At 23.3% G+C, this 20,025-nt stretch overlaps 2 protein-coding genes across 3 annotated transcripts in view; both read left to right on the forward strand.

Moving 5' to 3' along the window:
• The first annotated feature begins 111 nt into the window (after window positions 1-111).
• Window positions 112-2,136, forward strand: LOC122504578 (glutathione S-transferase 1-1-like). Its single transcript, XM_043615751.1, has 5 exons — window positions 112-355; window positions 761-819; window positions 1,130-1,271; window positions 1,585-1,752; window positions 1,899-2,136. Exons 1-5 carry the CDS (start codon window positions 215-217, stop codon window positions 2,046-2,048), a joined length of 660 nt encoding a protein of 219 aa, XP_043471686.1. The 5' UTR covers window positions 112-214; the 3' UTR covers window positions 2,049-2,136.
• Window positions 2,137-13,982: 11,846 nt separating this feature from the next.
• The window catches only part of LOC122504579 (metabotropic glutamate receptor 7-like), a 330,791-nt gene continuing 324,748 nt past the window's right edge, over window positions 13,983-20,025 (forward strand). For both annotated transcript variants that reach the window (XM_043615752.1, XM_043615753.1), the window contains exon 1: window positions 13,983-14,156. The gene's annotated coding sequence lies outside the window, so the exon portion shown is untranslated. The remainder of the gene's footprint in view (window positions 14,157-20,025) is intronic.

The following is a 20,025-nucleotide window of genomic DNA, read 5'->3' on the forward strand; positions in this document are numbered from 1 at the left end:
ATTGAATTACTGTAAAAATTAAACTATTTTTAACTATTTGATTTTTTAAGTTTGACGTTTATTGTTTGCTTTTGTTGTCGTGACAACTGGTCTTTACACTTTGAACGTATTTCGCAGCAAAAATCAGTCTTTTTTTTGCAACATAGTTCAATTGATTCTTGTTTGAATTTCTGTCTTTTTTTTCTTTCATCTCTCATTATTTAATTTTTAAACAATGACAATTGATTTCTATTTTTTCCCCATAAGTCCACCATGTCGGACTGTTATGATGCTCGCAAAAGCATTAGGAATTCATTTTAATTACATTAAAGTTTGTCCAATGAAAGGCGAACATATGAAACCGGAATTTTTGAAGGTATTATATTAGTTTTTTCTTTTAATTAATAATGTAAATATTTATTTATTTTTTTATTATTTTTAATAATTTTCTTTTAATTTTTGAAAATAATTGTTTTTAAAAACCATTTCAAAAGTTTCGGAATTTTCGAAAACAGAAGAAACTATTAATTTTTAATTAGTGAAGTAATAAATAATAAAAAAAAATAAATAATAACAGTATTAATAAATAAAATAATTATAATAAATAGGTAATAATAAAAAATAATAAATAGTAAAATAAAATAATGAATAACAATAAAAAATAATAAAATAAAATAAAATAATAATAAATAATACAAAGTGAAGTAAATATTTATTTTCATTTTTTTTAAATTGCAAATTTTTAAAAGCAAAAAAATTATTTTTTCATATTTTTATGCAGTTGAATCCGCAGCATACAATACCGACAATTAATGACAATGGACTAATTTTTTGTGAAAGGTAAGTATTTATTATTGTTTACTGCACAAATTATTAACTTTTACATATAAAAAATCCATATTAATTTTTTTTTTTGTAATTTGCGTTAACTTTTGTATATTTTTTCTTTAAAAAAAATTTGAATTCAAAAATAGATATTTTCGGGAATATTTATTTATAACTATTAGTATTTATATTTATAAATATAATTAATTAATTTATTTTATTATTTTATCATTATTGGTTTTCAAGAAAGGAAAATTAAACGTAAAATTTTCAAACACACGTGAAATTTTGAATAATTAATTTTGTCGTCTGATTAATTTCGCAGTCGAGCAATTATTGGGTATTTGGTAAACAGATATGCTAAAAACGACGCATTGTATCCAAAAGATCCTCAGAAGAAAGGCATTATCGATCAAAGGCTGTACTTTGATGTCGGAACACTTTATGATCTTTTTTACAAATGCTATGTGGGTAATATTTTTTCATTTTCCAAAAGAATAACTAAAAATTGTTATTATTCTTATTATTATCACTAATTATTATAATTAATTATTGTCATTAAATATTATTATAATTAATTATTGTTATTAATAATTATCATATTAATTTTCGTTATTAATTATTATGCGATTAATTTTTATTATTAATCATTATCAGTGATAATTGTTATTCTTGTTAATTAACATTACTATTGATATAAAAATTGGTTTTTAGAAGTGCGAAAGAAATTTTAATAAAGTTTAAAGTTTGCAAAAAATTTGTCAATTTTTATTAATATAGCTATTGGTTGCTTTTGGAGCACAAACTGAAGCTGCAGAAGAAGATGTTCAAGCTCTTAAAAGGGCTTTCGAAACTTTAAATATTTTTCTACAAGATAATGACTACGTGGCCGGAACTGATTTAACAATTGCCGACTTTTCAATTATTACTTCCGTCTCATCAATTGTCGTAAGTTAATGATAATTTTTACTATTCAATATACTCTTCAATAAATAAAAATTTATTAAAAGTAAAAAAAAAATTTAATTATGCTTCAAAAATGAAATTTTTATAAATAAATAATTTTGTGCGAATGAAATTCGCATTCCCCGCAGGAATGTGGTTTCGACATTGGTGCTTATGAAAATGTCAATGATTGGTACGAGAGATGCGGTAAAATTTTGGAAAAATATGGATTTGAAGATATTAATTTGAATGGAGCAAGATTGATTGCTGAATTATACAAATCACACTGTGAAGAATAGTATACTGAAAAGCAGAAAATATTCTCGTCATTGAGAATTTAGAAATTATATTTTACATCCAACATAATAATACATACCTGTAAATATATTAATTCTAAGCCTAATAAAATTATTATTTATACACTAAAGAAAAATTCGATCTCTTAGCTGTTAAACTGCTTTTTGTCTCATATTCAAACAAACAGGAAATTAATTAAAATTTAATTTTTCATTCGAAAGAATAAAAAATTAAACATTGTTGGAAAGAATTCTATTGTTCATGAAAATAATTGAATTATTCTTTCGAGAAATTGTGTTATTTATGAAAATAATTAAATTTTTTTCAACAATATTTTAATATTTGCAAAAATATTTGAATAATTGAAAATTTCCAATAAATGAATCAACTTGAAAATAGTTTTGCAAATACTGAAACCATCCTGCATTCGTCGAACTTCTTTGAAGACAAAAGATCATGAAAATGCTCAATATTTTCCCGAATTGCATTATTAAAAACTTTAAACATTAATTCTTAATTGTTAATCATTTTGTGTATCTTTCTCTTAAAATCACTTAGGAACAAAAATCTACAACTGGTAGGGAACAAATATATATAAAATTTCTCCAATATAAAACTTCAGAAACTTGGAGTAAAAGTAAAAAATGTGTTATGAATATTTTTGTGAAATATTTTATTCCATTTAACTTCAAGAACAACATTTATATTTGTAACTGAAAACATTATTGATTTTGAAAAAAGAAAATTATACTTAATGCATGTGGAAATGTTCTATTTGTTATATTTGTGTTATAAACAAAAATAATATGTCTTCACCTTCAATAAAGGCAACTTTAAAGTAATATGTTTGATATCATAGCATAGAAAAACAAATAAGATTAATTCTTTGCACTATCATTTAATTTATTTTAAAATTCATTATTCAACAAAAATTATAGCAAAACATTTGTTAAACACGCAAATGAAAAAACTGATTCCTTAACCGAAAAAAACCGCTTCTAGGTACAGAAAACGCTCGGAAACAAAAAGAATAATATTCAGTTCATAAAAAACAAGAAAGAAAAGAAAAGAAAATTCTCAACAATTCCATAATTTTCTTAATTTCCTCATCATCCAATTCATCGTCAGTACGCCAGCTTTCCGTCTTCTTAAATGTGCTTCGAAGTCCACTGTCGAGCACTTTCTGATAAATACGATTGAATCTTGGCGCAAAAGGTGATCCTCGTTCAAAATAATGATAGTACCATGCATCGCTCACAATTTCTGGTAAAACTCTTATAATTGAGCGTCCGCCGGCAATAACTCGATCTGCGCTCGGACGCACGCTCTAATACCAGTCGGTGGCAGTGAGTCCAGAGGCGCTCACTGCTCCCCGACTGGTATTAGCGCTTGCATTAGAGTGCAGATCGAGTTATTGCCGGCGGACGCTCAATTGGTCCACCATTCTTGAACCCAGTAAAAAAGTCAGAATTGGCCGTGAGCGAATTAAATTGGCGGTGAGTTTTATTTGTTTTCGAGTGAAAACGGTATTGGGGGATACGGTCAATTCTGTCCTCTTGAACCTTTCGATTCCACGTTTATTGATCGACCCGACTGAGTACTGTTGATCTATTACCATATATGATTTAGGGAGCTTTCGACGTTCGCGCTGAAGGCGCTGTCAGTAAAATATCAGTACGGATAAAAATCCACTGTTGACAAAGTAGAACTTTACATTACGCTTTTTTTCACCTTAATTATTCACTTGGTATATCACTATGAGACTGTACAGCGAAGCACATTCAACATTTTCATAGGGATTGGACGCTTTGCGCTGTAGAGAATATTGAGCGCTTTCGGCTCAAGATATATGAACGCTTTGCACTCAATAAAGTATTGGGCGCACTTTGCGCTCAAGATATATAAACGCTTTGGGCTCAATGAAGTATTGAGCGCTTTGCGCTGTATAGAATATAGAGCGCTTTAGGCTCAATAAATTATTGGGCGCCTTGCACTGTATAGAATATAAATATTGGGCTCTTTGCGCTCAAGAAAGTATTGGGCGCTTTGCTCTCAAGATATATGAACGCTTTGGGCTCAATGAAGTATTGAGCGCTTTGCGCTGTATAGAATATAGAGCAATTTAGGCTCAATGAATTATTGGGCGCCTTGCACTGTATAGAATATAAATATTGGGCTCTTTGCGCTCAAGAAAGTATTGGGCGCTTTGCACTCAAGATATATGAACGCTTTGCGCTCGTTCCACAACATTTTTCCTAACAGTAAATATTGATAATTTTTGAGAAATAACAATATTTGATTGAATGCGGCAGTTCTTAAGTGACTACACTTAAATATATTACTTCTGTCGAATGGCGAATCAGTTATTAATGAATTTAACTTTAACCAAATTACCTTTTTGTATTTACTTTTAGCGAAATTGATATTTAGCTAAATTTATTTTTAATTAAAGTTTTCTTTAACATATCTTTTTTAATCCAATTTATCGTAAGACGAATTTTTATTTAGCTAAATTTATTATCATTATCCAGATTTACCTTAAAAAAAATTTGTTTTTACCCTAAGTTACTTTTGACTAAATTTATTGGTAACGGAATTATTTTGCCGAATTCATATTTCTCCAAATGTATTGTAGACCGAAGTTATTATTTTTAACAGTTTTTTAGTTAAATTTAACTTAAGCCAAATGTATCCTTAACTGATTATATATTTTGTTAAATTTATTGTTAATCAAAATTATATTTAACATATTTTATTTTTAGTCGAATTTGTCCTCGTTCAAATTTATATTCAGCTAAATATATCTTTAGCTGAATTTAGTTTTAGCTAAATTTACCATTACCGGATTTATTTTTAATCGAATTTATCATTAGTCAAAATTATATTTTAGCCATTAATAATTTTTGTGAAATAATTGTCGTAAAATGACAATTTTGTCGAATAACAATTCGGTAAACAAATAATTTCATAAATGAAAATTGTGAAATGTTAATTTGGTTCATTGACGGTTTAAGTAAAGTGACAATTCGAGCAAATGGCAATACTGAAGAGTGTTTATTGTTTATTTTGTTAAATGACAATTCGGTCAAATGACAGTTTAGTTAAATGACAATTAGTGGAAATTCACATCTCCTTGTGTTAAAAATGTTAAAATGGAGAAAGAGAGTGACTACTTGAATGTAAATTTCGTTACTCATGACGGAATTTCAAGTAATTTCGCACATTGATATCCCATTTGCGGTTGGAATTTATTATCCCCTGCATTTCAAGTAAGCCTCAGTATATGCTTCCTTATCGAAATCGTAGCTTTGACCAACATAGCACGTGGTCCAATCACTGATGCTGATCCTCAAGCAATCTCGAATAAGGGTCAAGTTGTCCTGGATATAGATAAAGGATCAGTGATAATTTGCTAACTTGAACGTCACGCTCAATTTTTTTTTCTTCTCTTCTTTTTATATATTAAATTGCTTTCATTGTAATTTATATGGAAATTTTCATAATCTCATGTTATATAACTCGAATTCATATTCTAATCGAAAATCGTCTAGATATATAAGATATCTGAATTTTAATTAGACAAGAAGAGAAATCTGATTCTGATAAAATAATAATTGGATATCGAGGAGTTGGAATAACATTGTTATCCCTCTGTGTTTTATATTTTATAGTCTTTTTATTAATTTAATAATTTATACCTAAAAGAATATAGAAGAAAAGTGTTCATTGAAATTTATAATTAAGTTTTACAAAAGTTGGTATAGAAACTAAATACGAAAAATTTTCAGAGAAAGACTAAATAAATATCGATTACAATAATTGAACATTTTTAATTATAACGTATTCTACGAAGATTTTATCATTATCAAATATCATATTATTGTTAAATATAAAATTAGTACCACAAAAAGTAAACATCTTTTCTTTCTCAAGCAAATTAATGTTTTTAAAAAAAATAAAAAATTTTCAGTACAGAAATTCAATTATTTAAAATACAGTTTTTGTAAATTTTGCTTGAAAGAAATTAATTATTTGAAAAAATCTTTATAAAATTCTACAATTGAAGTCAATTATTTTTAATGATTTTAATAATAAAATATGTTTATAAGAATTAATATATTTTGTATACAATTTGTAATTAAATTTGTTGAAAAAATTTCAATGAAATTCTTTGCATGAATTCAATTATTTGCACAAAAATACAGGGTTGCCACAAATATTTAATTTTATTTTTCCCTCACTTTTCCCTGATTTCCAGAGACAAAATTCTCACTTTTCCCCTGACCCTAAAAAATATTCTGATTCACTCTAAAAATTATTAGATACTCAAAAAAAATGTTCTATTACATTTATTTACAAATTTCATTAATTGTGAAATTATTCAAAAACATCAATAAGTTCTTTTTTAAATAAATATTTAATCATTATTATTTTTCCGTAGAAATTAAAATTCTTCAATACATTCAAATTCAAACCTTTTTGAAATTCAACAATTTATAAGAATATTATTCGACTCGGAGTGATCGCCTTCTTCATGTTTTGTTATAATTTAAATAACCATAAAATTTTTCAAAAAAAATGTAATTATTTACAAAAATTCTAATAAAATCCTTCGCAAGAATTCAATTATTTTTAAAAGTAGTAAATTTTCACAAAAAAATTCAATTATTTGAAAAAATTGTAATAAAATTCGTTGCAATAATTCAATTATTTTCATAAATAATAAATCGATTATTCGGTAATTCATTTTGTAATGAATTTATATTAAAAAATTCTAAAAGAATTCAATTATTTAAATTAAAAAATAAATAATTTATTCAATAATTGAATGTTTGTTAAAATTGAATTCTCATAAAGAATTTTATCAACAAATTTTTAAATAATTTAATTATTTTGACAAATTTTAATTAAATTTTTAAAAATAATTACATTTTTCGAGGAATTTGATTAAAATATTTTATCGAAAATTAATTAAAATCCTGCGATGAGTTTCATTATTTATGAAAATAATTAAAAAATTTTCTAAAAATGTTATTAAAATTTTTCTAAAATAATTGAATTTCGATGAAGAATTTTACTATTTCTAAAAATAATTATATTCTTGAAAAGAACTTTGTTAAATTTTTTTTAAATAATTGAATTCTTGCGACGAATTTTATAAAATTCTTTTTAAATAATTGATATTTTTCAAAATTTTTTTAATAAATAATTGAATTCCTGTGAAAATTTTATTATTTATGAAAATAATTGATTTATTTCGAAGAAATTTATTAAAAATTTTGTAAATTATTGAATTCCTGTGAAATTTTGCCATCAAGAATTTTATTAAAGTTTTTAAAAATAATTGAATTTCGAAGAAGAATTGTATTATTTATAAAGATAATTGAAATTTTGACGAGAATTTTTTTTTAATTTTTGAACATAATTGAATTTTGGAGAAGAATTTAATTATTTTTAAAGATAATTGAAATGACCAGAATTTTTTTTAATTTTTGAATATAATTGAATTTCTGCGAAAATTTTTTATTACTTTTGAAAATAATTGAATTTCTGGAATTGTTTGTAACTTTTCCAAAATTCAATTTTTTAGTATTTTTAACTAAAATTTTTTTTATCAATCTAGTATTTATGAAAATTGTAAAAATTATAGGGTAAGTGCGGGTATAGTCGGACAGTACTAGTAGTCGGACACTTTCGTGTTTTTTGACAAATAAATAATAATGCATTGTGATAATTGCTTTAAAAAGTATACTAGACGAATGTGTGAAGTTTATATTTTATTAAAATAGTGTTATTTTCGAAAATAATTAAACAAGAAATATTTTATTTAATGTTTTAAAAATCATGGTGTCCGACTATAGATACAACCATTTTCGAGTAGCGCGATGAGTGGCACAAAGTTTTGTTGATAATTAATCATAAATATTGAAACTTATAGGGTTTAAATATTATATTAATAACTTCTAATTTGCTTTAATTCCATTTTCCAGCAGATAGCAATTAAAAAATTATCTTTTTCACTTTATAAATTCAACATATCTAAAAGATGTCCGACTATAGAAACAAGGGGAAAAAGTGTCCGACTACTAAAGCATTCGTAATTTTTTATTAAAATGTTTATATTTTATTAAATACTCAACTATTTGTAACAAATTTATATGACTTTTAATCCTGAAGAACTTCTTTAATTAATAATGTGCTTATAAACACAGTAGATATTTGCTATTTCAAGAAAAAAAGCATAATTTAAGATTGTATCCTTAAGTGTCCGACTACTAGTGCATTTACCCTACATTAAATAATTTATAAGTCATAATTTTATGATAGTTCTCGTAAAATTAAGTTATTTAAAAAGAAATTATAATCTGAAATAGAAAAAATTGAAGGTTTTGTATTCAAATTCGTGGTAGTTTCATATAGTTTATGAAGTTTGAAAACATCAAAATTCAGAGTTTTTTCATGAATTTTTAAAATTTAATTTTTTTCAGTACTTTTACTAAAAATCCCTGACTTTTCCCTGACTTCCCTGACCTGTCGCAACCCTGAAATAATACAATTCTTCACAGAAATTCAATTATTTTAAAAAGAATTTTAATAAAATTCGTTGCAAGAATGTAATTATTTTCGCAAATAATAAAATTCTACCAGGACATCAATTATTTTTAATACAATTCTTAGGAATTAATCATTTAAATATTTATTTTTGTTTTTGAATAATTAAATTCTCTTCGAACTTTTTGACCAAAATTGATTTAAAAATGAATTTTCTAGTTAAAATTTTAGATAATAATTGAATTTTACAAGCGTTTTAGTATAAATTTTTGGAAATAATTAAATTTCGAAAGATTTATTTAACAAAAATTATCCAAATTTTGAACAGTTTAATTTAGAAATTATGAAAAAAATTAGTCTTTTTGAAAAATTATAACTAAAATTTTTTGAATATAGGATTAAATTCCCGTAAATAATTTAAAAATATTAAATTAAATTTGCAATAATAATTTGCAATTAATTAGAAATTTTGTCAAATTTTATTGAAATAAGTTTTTTACTATAAAGAATTTTATTTTTGAAAAGTGTTGTTATACAAATTGTATTTTTTATAGAATTCTAATGGAAAATTTAGAAAATAATTAAATTTTAGAAAAATTAGAATTGAAATTAGATAACATAAAAAAGTATGATTTTTAATGAAAATCAGGGAAAAGATAGGAACTTTAATTTAAAAATCTTATTACTTCGATTAACAATAAATGTTTGTAAAATGTAAATTCGGCTAAATGTAAATTCATCAGTTAAATACGAATTTCTTTAACTAGACATAAGGAATTAAAAAAAAAAACTTAAATCCACTTACTTTACTCTCTGCAATGAAGTACAGACACTAAATTTGAAAATGAAATTTTCCTCTCTTCGTTAATTCGCTCTTAAAAGCTTTATAATAAATAAGCAGATTATAAATTAGAATTTCTCATTTGTCTATTATTTCAGATCTTTAGTTCTCGCATATACAGTAATACCGCTCTCTCAGTCTCGCACACACACATATATATATGTGTATTGTTCTGAAATATGTGCCCAACTTATCAAATATGGAGAGACATTATTGTTATTATAATCGTGTAATATCGCAGTGGAGTCGTTGCAAAGCCATCCACACAAATGTGGCGCAAATCACTGAAGGTAATGAATATCGCGCGTTTCCATTCTTGTAATAAAGCGTCGTTTTGATCTGTCCAAAACTTGAATCTCGGTTATGAATAAACTGAATCTTGGACCACTCCATTTACATTAGTCGGAACAATAAGTACCTGTTATTAATTACAAAACGTCATTTCAATTCCTAAAATGGGCATCAGTGGGAATTTAGAAGTAATATAAATTCATTCTATATAGTAATCTCCTCGCACAGTACTCTCTACATCTGAATTATTTAGTTAGTTTTTAAGATAATTTATTTGTGTTTTTTGGCTCGTTAGATTAATTAGTTTAACCGTTTTTAAATAATTTTTAGGTAGACATGACTTAATGATGGTAAAAAATTACTAATTGGTAGTAAAAATTTGCTAGTTAGTAGTTATAAATGCTAATTAATAGAATATGACTAGTATAGTAGATAACTGATGTATTTCAGCAGAAAATAAATAATTGATAGCAGTAAATAACTGATTGATAGAAACTACTAAATGGAGCTGCAGATCAATTGTAGCAGATAACTGCAAAGTGATAGTAGAAATTACTAATTGGTAGAAAAATTACTAAATAGTAGTAAAAAATTTTTTAATATGAAAGCTGCTAATTGATGGTAGAAATTTCTAAATTGTAGTAGAAAACTGCTAATTTTATTTAATAAGTTTACTATTACAATTAAGTAACAATATTTTATTAAGATAGAAAAATATAATTAAGACTAATTTATGCGTTAAAAGAATTATAATAATTATTTTATCGTCCAGTTGGGGGAGTGACGATAAAACAATTTTTATACATTATGGATAAAAATTGTATACTCAACCCAAAATATAATTTTATAAAATAAAAAATGACAGAACTTTTTTTAAATAAGAGTAAAAAAAAAACTATAGAGGAAACAAAGCCAAAACCACAGATAAGATTGTGCCATTGTCCCATCGTAGAAGGTCATTTTTTAAAATTCTTGTAAAACACGATCTTACTTCACAATAGTTTTCAGTTTGATTCCCGCACGCTCACTGTCTGAATTATTATTTGGCTCTCATCCAGATGCATCTCTGGAAAAATAAAAATGCAGGTGACTAAAATGAAAATAAAATAAATCATTCTTTACCAACCATATAGGAAAATTTATTTGCATTATATATTCATCTTGATTGAAAAAATAAAAAAACATAGGTCCTTGAAATTAAATTTATAATTTATTTTACAATCAATTTTTTAATTGAATTTGTTTACAAAAATCGTAATTTTTCTTTCAAATGGATCGAACGATTTTTAAGAAAATATTTATTATTTGAATTTATGTTTACTATCGCAATTTACTATGTTAAAATATTTGGCAACTAATTAAAAAGTTGCGACAACTATTAATAGCGGTGGAAACTTATAATTAGTAAAATTTTATTAACCCCTTCGCAGTCTAGTTAAAAATCGTTTGTGGTCCTAAAACGGTCCGAAAAAAAAGTTTACAAAAGAATATGCTTTCATCATATTGTATAAGGTTTTTGGGGTCGCTGAATTCGAATTTGAGGTCAGTTTTTTAAAATTCAAAATGGCGGATCCAATATAACGACCTAATACGGCGGATAATTTTAAAATTGATACGTTTCAACGGAAAGTCATTTCTCTGGGTTTTCGGGGTCGCTGATTACGAATCTGATGTCAGATTTTCAAAATTCAAAATGGCGGATCCAACATGGCGGACGAGAAAATTAAAAATCCATCGGATTTGTTTAAAACTTCAGGGTTGCAACAGATCAGGGAATTCAGGGAAAATTTAGAGAAAGTAAAACTGGTCAGGGAAATCAGGGAAAAGTCAGGGATTTTTAGTAAAGGTACTGGAAAAAATTGAATTTTTAAAATTCATTAGAAAACTCTGAATTTTTTTTTTTTTTTGTTTGACTCATTAACTATGAAATTACTACGAATTCTAATACAAAACATTGAATTTTTTTTCTATTTATAACAATAATTTTCTTTTTAAATAACTTAATTCTTGAAAAACTATCAGAAAATTATTATTTAGAAATTATTTAGAGAATAATTTTAAAAATTTTTATAAATACTAGATTTATGGAAGAATTTTAATTAAAAATAATAAAAAAAAATTGAATTTAGAAAAGTTACAAATAATTCCAGAAATTCAATTATTTTGCAAATTTTTTTGAAAATTCTCTTTAAATTTACAAAATTATTGATAAATTTCTTCGAAATAATTCAATTATTTTCATAAGTAATAAAATTTTTACAGGAATTCAATTATTTAAAATAAAAAATTTCATAAAATTTTTCGAAAAATGTCAATTAAAGATTCTTATAAAATTCGTCGTAAGAATTCAATTGTTTAAAAAAAATGTAACAAAGTCCATTTCAAGAATTCAATTATTTTTAGAAATAACAAAAATTCTTCACCGAAATTCAATTATTTTTATAAACTTGAATAAAATTTATTGCAAGAATTTAATTATTTATATAAATAATAAAATTTTTCACAGAAATTCAGTTATTTTTATAAACTTGAATAAAATTCTTTGGAAGAATTCAATTATTTTCAAAAGTAATGAAATTCTTCACAGAAATTCATTTATGTTCAAAAATTTTTTAAAAATTATTGTCAATATTTCAAGTATCTCTATAAATAATAAAATTCTTCTCCGAAATTCAATTATTTTAGAAAATTTTTAATATAATTCTTAGGAAAATTTTAATAATTTATATAAATAATAAAACTCATCGCAGGATTTTAATTATTTTTAATACAATCTTAATTGAATTCCTCGAAAAATGTAATTATTCTTAAAAATTTTATTTAAATTTGTCAAAAGAATTCAATTATTTAAAAAATTGTTGATAAAATTCTTTATGAGAATTCAATTTTAACAAACATTTAATTATTTAATAAATTATTTATTTTTTAATTTAAATAATTGAATTCTTCTAAAATTTTCTAATAAAAATTAATTTAAAAATGAATTACCGAATAATCGATTTATTATTTTTGAAAATAATTGAATTCTTGCAACGAGTATTATTACATTTTTTTTTTAAATAAATGATATTTTGTGAGAAATTTTCTTTTGAAAATAATTGAATTCTTGAAAAAGATTTTTTTTTAGGATTTTTGTAAATAATTATTATAACTTATTTTAAAAAATTTTATGGTAATTTAAATTGTTGAATTTCAAAAAGGTTTGAATTTGAATGTTTTGAAGAATTTTAATTCCTATACAGAAAAATAATAATGATTAAATGTTTATTTAAAAAAGAAGTTATTGATGTTTTCGAATAATTTTACAATTAAAGAAATTTGTAAATAAATGTAATAGAACATTTTTATGAGTATCTAATAATTTTTGGAGTGAATTAGAATATTCTTTAGGGTGTGAGGGAAAAAGTGAAAATTTTTTCTGGAAATCAGGGAAAAGTCAGGGAAAAATAAAATTAAATATTTGTTGCAATTTTGAACTTGGTACTCGGGGGTTTTCGGGTTCGCTAATGACGAATATAATGTCAGATTTTCAAAATTCAAAATGGCGGATCCAATATGGATTTATCCGATGATAAATGTTCAGAATGTGACCAAAATAAAAGAAAAGTAATTTGAAGGATTAAAAATGAAGTTTGAGTTAAAAGTAAAAAATTATAAATATTGGCCATCTCTCCCGGACATTCCGGGACACACTTTTTACAAAATGTAAATTTTGAGATTGTTCCTATGAAAATATTTTATTTTTCGTTACTTTAAAGTTAAGTGTTCAATGTTTAATTATCAATAAAAGTTTATAGACATAAATCGCTTTTTTATAATTTTTACAGTACTTTAAAAAAAGTATGGCCATCTCCCCCGGACTTACCCTAAATAATAATTTTATCAATAAATAAACATTTGTTCTTCCAACCAATTTAAAGTTAAAAAATCTTCATAAGTGACGCGTAATTTTGAACATGTTTTCAATCATTCTTTTTGTTTATCATCAGTCATCGATTTTTGACATATTGTACTTTCATACTGTTTTTAATTGAGGGTTGAATTGGATCTTCTGTGAACACACACATATATCTGTATATATATAGTTTTTCTTTTGAATCGGAAAGATATGAGGTCAGAATGCTCATGCGTTGTGGGATTTGGGTGGTTTCGCGCATTCCGCTTTCTCAAATGTTGCCCCTGCGCGTAACTTAGGATATAAAACGAACAGCATCAGCTGCGAGATTCCAGTTTGTACGCGGTACCGGTTCCGCGGTTTTTCATTCTACGTGTGATTTTACGTCATGACGGTGTTCGGTTTTATTTATTTATTTATTTTTGAGTGAAATGCCGCTTTTTTAATTAATACGAAATAAAAAAAAAAAAAAATTTACAGTTTCATAAGCTGCCATTTCTTCTAACATCTTTGGGATTACTCTACACGGATGTATGTTAATACTATTAAGGATTAATTTTAATTTAATGTTGTTTATCGTTTAGCAATTTTTGCAACAAGGCTTTTTCAATGTATTCTTTAAAATGAAATTATTTTTTAAACTCTGTCCTAATTATTAAAGTGGTTCTAAACTATTAGTTATTTTTACATGTTTGAATATTTTATAAATTGAATGAATAATTTTTTTTAAAATAATTTATTATTAATTTACTCTTTAAAATTAGGTAAAAAATATTTTAATTAATTGAAAAATTAACTAACTGAACTATTTTGTTTTCTTCTTGATTGAATTACTCGAAAAATCGTCGTTAAGGGTAAAAATAAAAAAATTATGTTTTTTCTAAAAATTTTGCTTATAAAATATTTTTTCCATACTTTTAATAGTTACAAAAATAATTATTAAAAATTAAAATACATGAATTATTAAAAATAGAAAAAAAAAAATTTGTCCTGATTAAGAAAATATTTCGTTTGAAGTCAAAGTCACAAGAATATCCCTTATTTCGAGAGAATTATTTCTTGTTTACAATATATTTTTACATTTTGGTTTTTTGGATTCTTTCGCTTTTTTTTCTTCTTTTCTTTATGTTCACTATTGGAGTCGTTAGAATTCAACACAAAACATTCAGAGGCGTTGCACTCGCTTCAGTGATTTTTTAACATTCGGGGATCTTTTAGAAGAAAACTTTTCGTTCCACATTTCAACGAGATGGAGAGAGGGAGAGAGAGAAAAAGAGTTGACTCTCAAAGAACTTGCGTTGGAGTGGCATTACTTTGATTTTTCATTTTAAGCATGAGATTATCAAGACTCGAACTTTTTCGATTTACTTGAAATTTAATTAAAATAATAACTTTATTTATTTATTTATTTTCAAACTTTTATCACTTTGACATGAATGATATTTAATTTAAATTATATACTTTTTGTAAAAAAAAAAAATAATAAATTTTAATATTCAATATATATATTTATTTCCATATAAATCAATATTTCAGTCCCGGGTTTCAATCTCCCTAGTCTTAATTTTTCAAATTTTAAAAATAAATTTAAAAGTGAATATTTACTGTTCATATTATAATTACGAATGAAAAATTTATCAAAGAAATGGATAAACATAAAATTATTAATGTTAATGGAAGCTTGTTGGTGATTATATTTTTGACTGAAAATTTGCTTCGCTGGAAAATGATAAAAAAAGAAGGAGTCAATAAATAATTTAGCTTATTTGAATATTCAGAAAGCAATCCTTTGCCACCGAGATTCTGACATCAACAGAATGTACTTGCATGTGTTTGGCTTTAGTCGTAAAAAATTTAAATAAAATAGAAAAGATTCTTTTTGAATAAAATCTTATCTTTCTTCATCTCGAAAATCCAGGATTTATGTGTAAGCCCTGCATTGCATTTTTCGGTTCAGGGAATTAAGTATAAAGATTGGATTTAATTTTGTCGTGTTGAAAAAAATCTACTCAATATTATATATAATATATATAATATATATAATATTTTTGTTATCTTTAGATAGATTGTGTATTATTTTCAAAAATTTTAATAAAATTTCACAAAAGAATACAATTATTTTCTAAAATTTTAATAAATATCCTTCTAAACAATTCAATTATTTTCTTAAATAGTACAATCTTTACAAGAATTCAATTATTTTCAAAACAATTTTAATTAAATTCCTCGGTAGAATTCAATTTTTGAAAAAAATTTTAACACCTTTCGAAAAAATTCAATTTTTTTCTAAAATTTTAATAAATCCTTCAAAAAAATTCAAATATTTTTATAAATAGTAAGATTCTTCGCAAGAATTCAATTAATTTTATAAATAGTAAAATTCTTTGCAGAAATTCAACTATTTTCAAAACAATTTTAATTGAATTCCTCGGATGAATTCAAATATTTTTAAATATTTCCATAAATTTCAATTATCATGAAATTTTAATAAATCTTTCGAAACAATTCAACTATTTTTGTTAATATTAAAAATCTTAACAGGAATTAAATAATTTTTAATACAATTTAAATAAAATTACATGAAAGAATTTAATTATTTTCAAAAATTATCATAAAATTCAATTTCAACAAGAATTTAAAAATCTCTAAAAATAATTTTATTATCCTCAAAATATTTTAAAAAAATTCTTCATAAAAATTGAATTACTTTGAATGCAATTTTTAAATATATATTCGTCAAAAGAATTGAAAGGATTCAATTATTTTCAAAAAATAATAAAATTTGTTTGATAAGAATTCAATTATATTTTAAATATTCTTAATTTTAATAAAATTCTTTAAAGAAATTCAATTATTTTCGAAACAACTTTAAATGAATTTCCCGAAAAATTTTATTATTTTTAAGTATTTCTATAAAACAATTTAATTACTTCTTAAAATTTTAATAAATTTTTCGAAACATTTCAATTATTTTTATAAATAGTAAAATTCTTCGCAATGATTCAATTATTTTTATAAATAGTAAAATTTTTCGCAATGATTCAATTATTTTTATAAATATCTAGTAAAATTTTTTGCAGAAATTCAATTCTTTTCAAAACACTTTTAACACTTTTAATAGAATTACTGTAACTTCATCAAAATTATTTTCATCATGTTAATTGAATTATTATTTTATAGAATTTTAAATTATATTTTATGAAAATAATAATTGAATTCCTTAAAAAAAATTTATTATTTATGAAAATAATTGAATTTCTGTGAAATTTTTATTATTTATGAAAATAATTAAATGTTTGCATACAATTTTATTAAACTTTTTTTTAAATAATTAAATTCTTTTTTGGAGAAAATTTATTAAAATAGTAGATATTGAAAATCATTGAAGTTAAAAAATTTTTTGAAAATAATTGAAATTAGAACAAGAATTTTTTTGACAATTATGAAAATAATTGAACTTTGGAGAAGAATTTTGTTTTTTATAAAGATAATTGGGATTTTTACGAGAATTTTTTTCAAATATTGACCATAGTTGAATTTTATAAGAAGAATTTTATTTTTTTTTTGAAAATAGTTGAATTTCTGCAATTATTTGTAATTTCTCCAAAATTAAATTGTTTTTAGTGTTTTCAACAAACTGTGTAGCAATGCATTTGTTTGTCTGATTCAATTAAAATTTTGTTGTTTGAAACAATGTTTTTTACTGTAAGTGTAAAAATAATTATAATTAATAATAAATAATTATTTTAACAATAAAAATAATAATAAAAAACTCAGCCCTCTTGTAAAAAAGTAAATAATTATTGTTACTTTAAAAATAGTAACAATAATTATTTTCCACAATGTGATTAATATGTGGATTTTTCTCTGAAAAATATATTTTGGAACTGTCCAAGTAAAGTGATATTCACATGTCGTTTAAGATCACTGAACCTTGTAAAACTATGTTTGACATATACATTTATTTATATCAGACAATTCTAAATGTTCGACGTGGAAAATAAAAACAAAAAAGAAAATGACATATTATAGATAAAACAATAACATGAAAAAGGACGAGAAAAAAGAAAATAGTAAAATTTAAATAAAAAGAAAGTAGAATTGAAAAAATAATTAGAATTTCAGGCTAACAAAGAAGAAATCAAAATACAGGGAATATTGGTCGGCGGTAATTGGAAAACAATTTTTCAATCTTATCATGTTTCGTTTGTAAAATTAAAAAATGAATAATTTTCCAATCATGCGAATGAAACTATTTTTATACATTGTATGTGTAGATGTTCTTATTCTGTTTTGTTCATGAGCATTGAAGTTATTTTCATATTTTGTTTTTTGGGAAAATAAAATTTTTTTGAAAAATAATAAAATTGAAAAAATTGGTTAACAAAATAGAGGATATAAATTAAAGAAAGAAAGAAAACTGAGAATATTTTCCTATTTTTCACTTGTGATATATTATTCTATTTTGAATATTTTGCTCTGTACTAAAATATATTATCAATAGCTACTAAATTTTAAAAATGATAATAATAAAAAAAAATAATAATAAAATAATAATAAAAATACAAATAATGATAATAATACTAATGAATATTAATGTTTTAGTTGTATGTGCAATTATTAATTATGTATTATTGTGATTAAATTAATTTGAATATTTTAGTAATTGAAGCAACAATGTTTTGTTATTAATTCAAGGAGGACACGCTGTTTGAACTCGGAGTTTAATAATTAATGCCTGATTAAATTCCTGATGAGCATTGACCTAAGCAGGATGGGTTATTTATAAGTAGCTGTGAAGCTTTAGTGAAGGATTACCTGAATTCCCTTTCTAAAATTTTATTGAAAAATATTTTAAGATTTCAAAAGCGAAAACTACTAAATTAAGTATTTAATGATTATAGTAATAGAAAATTACAGTAAATTGTTTAATAATTTTAAAAATCCTAATTAAAATCTTTTGAAGAATTTCTTTGAATTTTTTTTTAAACTAAATGGAGTTTCTTTAATGATTTTAATTAAATATTTTGAAAGCACTTGAATTTTATTAAATTTGTATTGAAAATAATTATAAATTTTTGCGAAGAATTTTACTATTTATAAAAGTAATTGAATTATTCCGAAGAATTTTACTATATTTATGAAAATAATTGAAATGTTTTGAAGAATTTATTGAAATTTTAGAAAAAAATTTGAATTTTTTCGAAATGTGTTAAAATTTTTTTTTAAAAATTGAATTCTTCCGAAGAATTTAATTAAAATTGTTTTGAAAATAATTGAATATTTGTTAAGATTTTACTATTTAAAAAAATAATTGAATTGTTTAGAAGGATTTATTAAAATTTTAGAAAAAAATTGTATTCTTTTGTGAAATTTTATTAAAATTTTCATTCAATTATAATATAACCATTAAATCGGTTCATTCATTTGGGAGAAATAAATTTTTGTTTAAAAAGTTGCAAAGAAATTTATTTTGCAATAACCTTTATAAAAAAAATTATTTTTTTCTCTTCTTTAGTAGACACATTCCTAAGGCCAAATAGAAATGTTTTTTCAACATTTCAATTAAAAAAAAAATATACTTTTTATTTTTCGTGAAATTTTCACGAATTCTGACCCGTTAACTAAAAGTTAGTAATATTTAATAATTGCAATATTATTTTCTCTAGTGTATAAAATATTGTATTACCTATTATTTTTTTTTTTGCAAACTGTTCATTTTATTTAAATAATATTGAAAGGCAAATATATTGAAGGTATTTTTATAGAATATTGAGAATATCCTTTTTTTTGAAACTGGAAATAAGTAATAACATATTTACAATATTTTCCCTTCGCTTGTATGATATTATTTTAAAAAAACGCTACTTTGTAAGTTTTATATAGAAAAACACTTTTGTGATAGTAAAAAAAAAGGATGATACTTGTGGAAAGTGCGGTTGGACATAAAATTTTTTTTACGCCAAGTAGACGCTTTATAGGCATATTTCTGATTGCGAAGCACGCATCGTATATCAAAAAAGAAAAGAAAAAAGAATGTCTCTTTTATAAAACGACACAACTTGTTCTTAGTGGCGGCAGAGGGAAAACTAAACAGGGTTTTTAAATTCTGCTGTATGTAATTTTTTTATGTTTTTTTTATTCCTTTCGCATAATATTTAGTAGGTTTTTTTTACTCATTTTGTTTACAGTTTTTTAATTATTAGTTATTTTTGTTTTTTATTTATCTCTTCATTTTTATTTATTTTTACATTTTTGTTTTTATTTATTTTTTACTTCATTATATTAATATCTATTTATTTTTATTATTTTACTATACTTTTACTTTTTATCTCCAATTCCTTTCTTCTTCTTCTTTTTTTTCCTCTTCTTTCTCTCTTTCTTCTTCATCATCATTTCT

Source organism: Leptopilina heterotoma, unplaced genomic scaffold (assembly GCF_015476425.1).
Source record: "Leptopilina heterotoma isolate Lh14 unplaced genomic scaffold, ASM1547642v1 Lhet_305, whole genome shotgun sequence".
Lineage (NCBI taxonomy): Eukaryota > Metazoa > Arthropoda > Insecta > Hymenoptera > Figitidae > Leptopilina > Leptopilina heterotoma.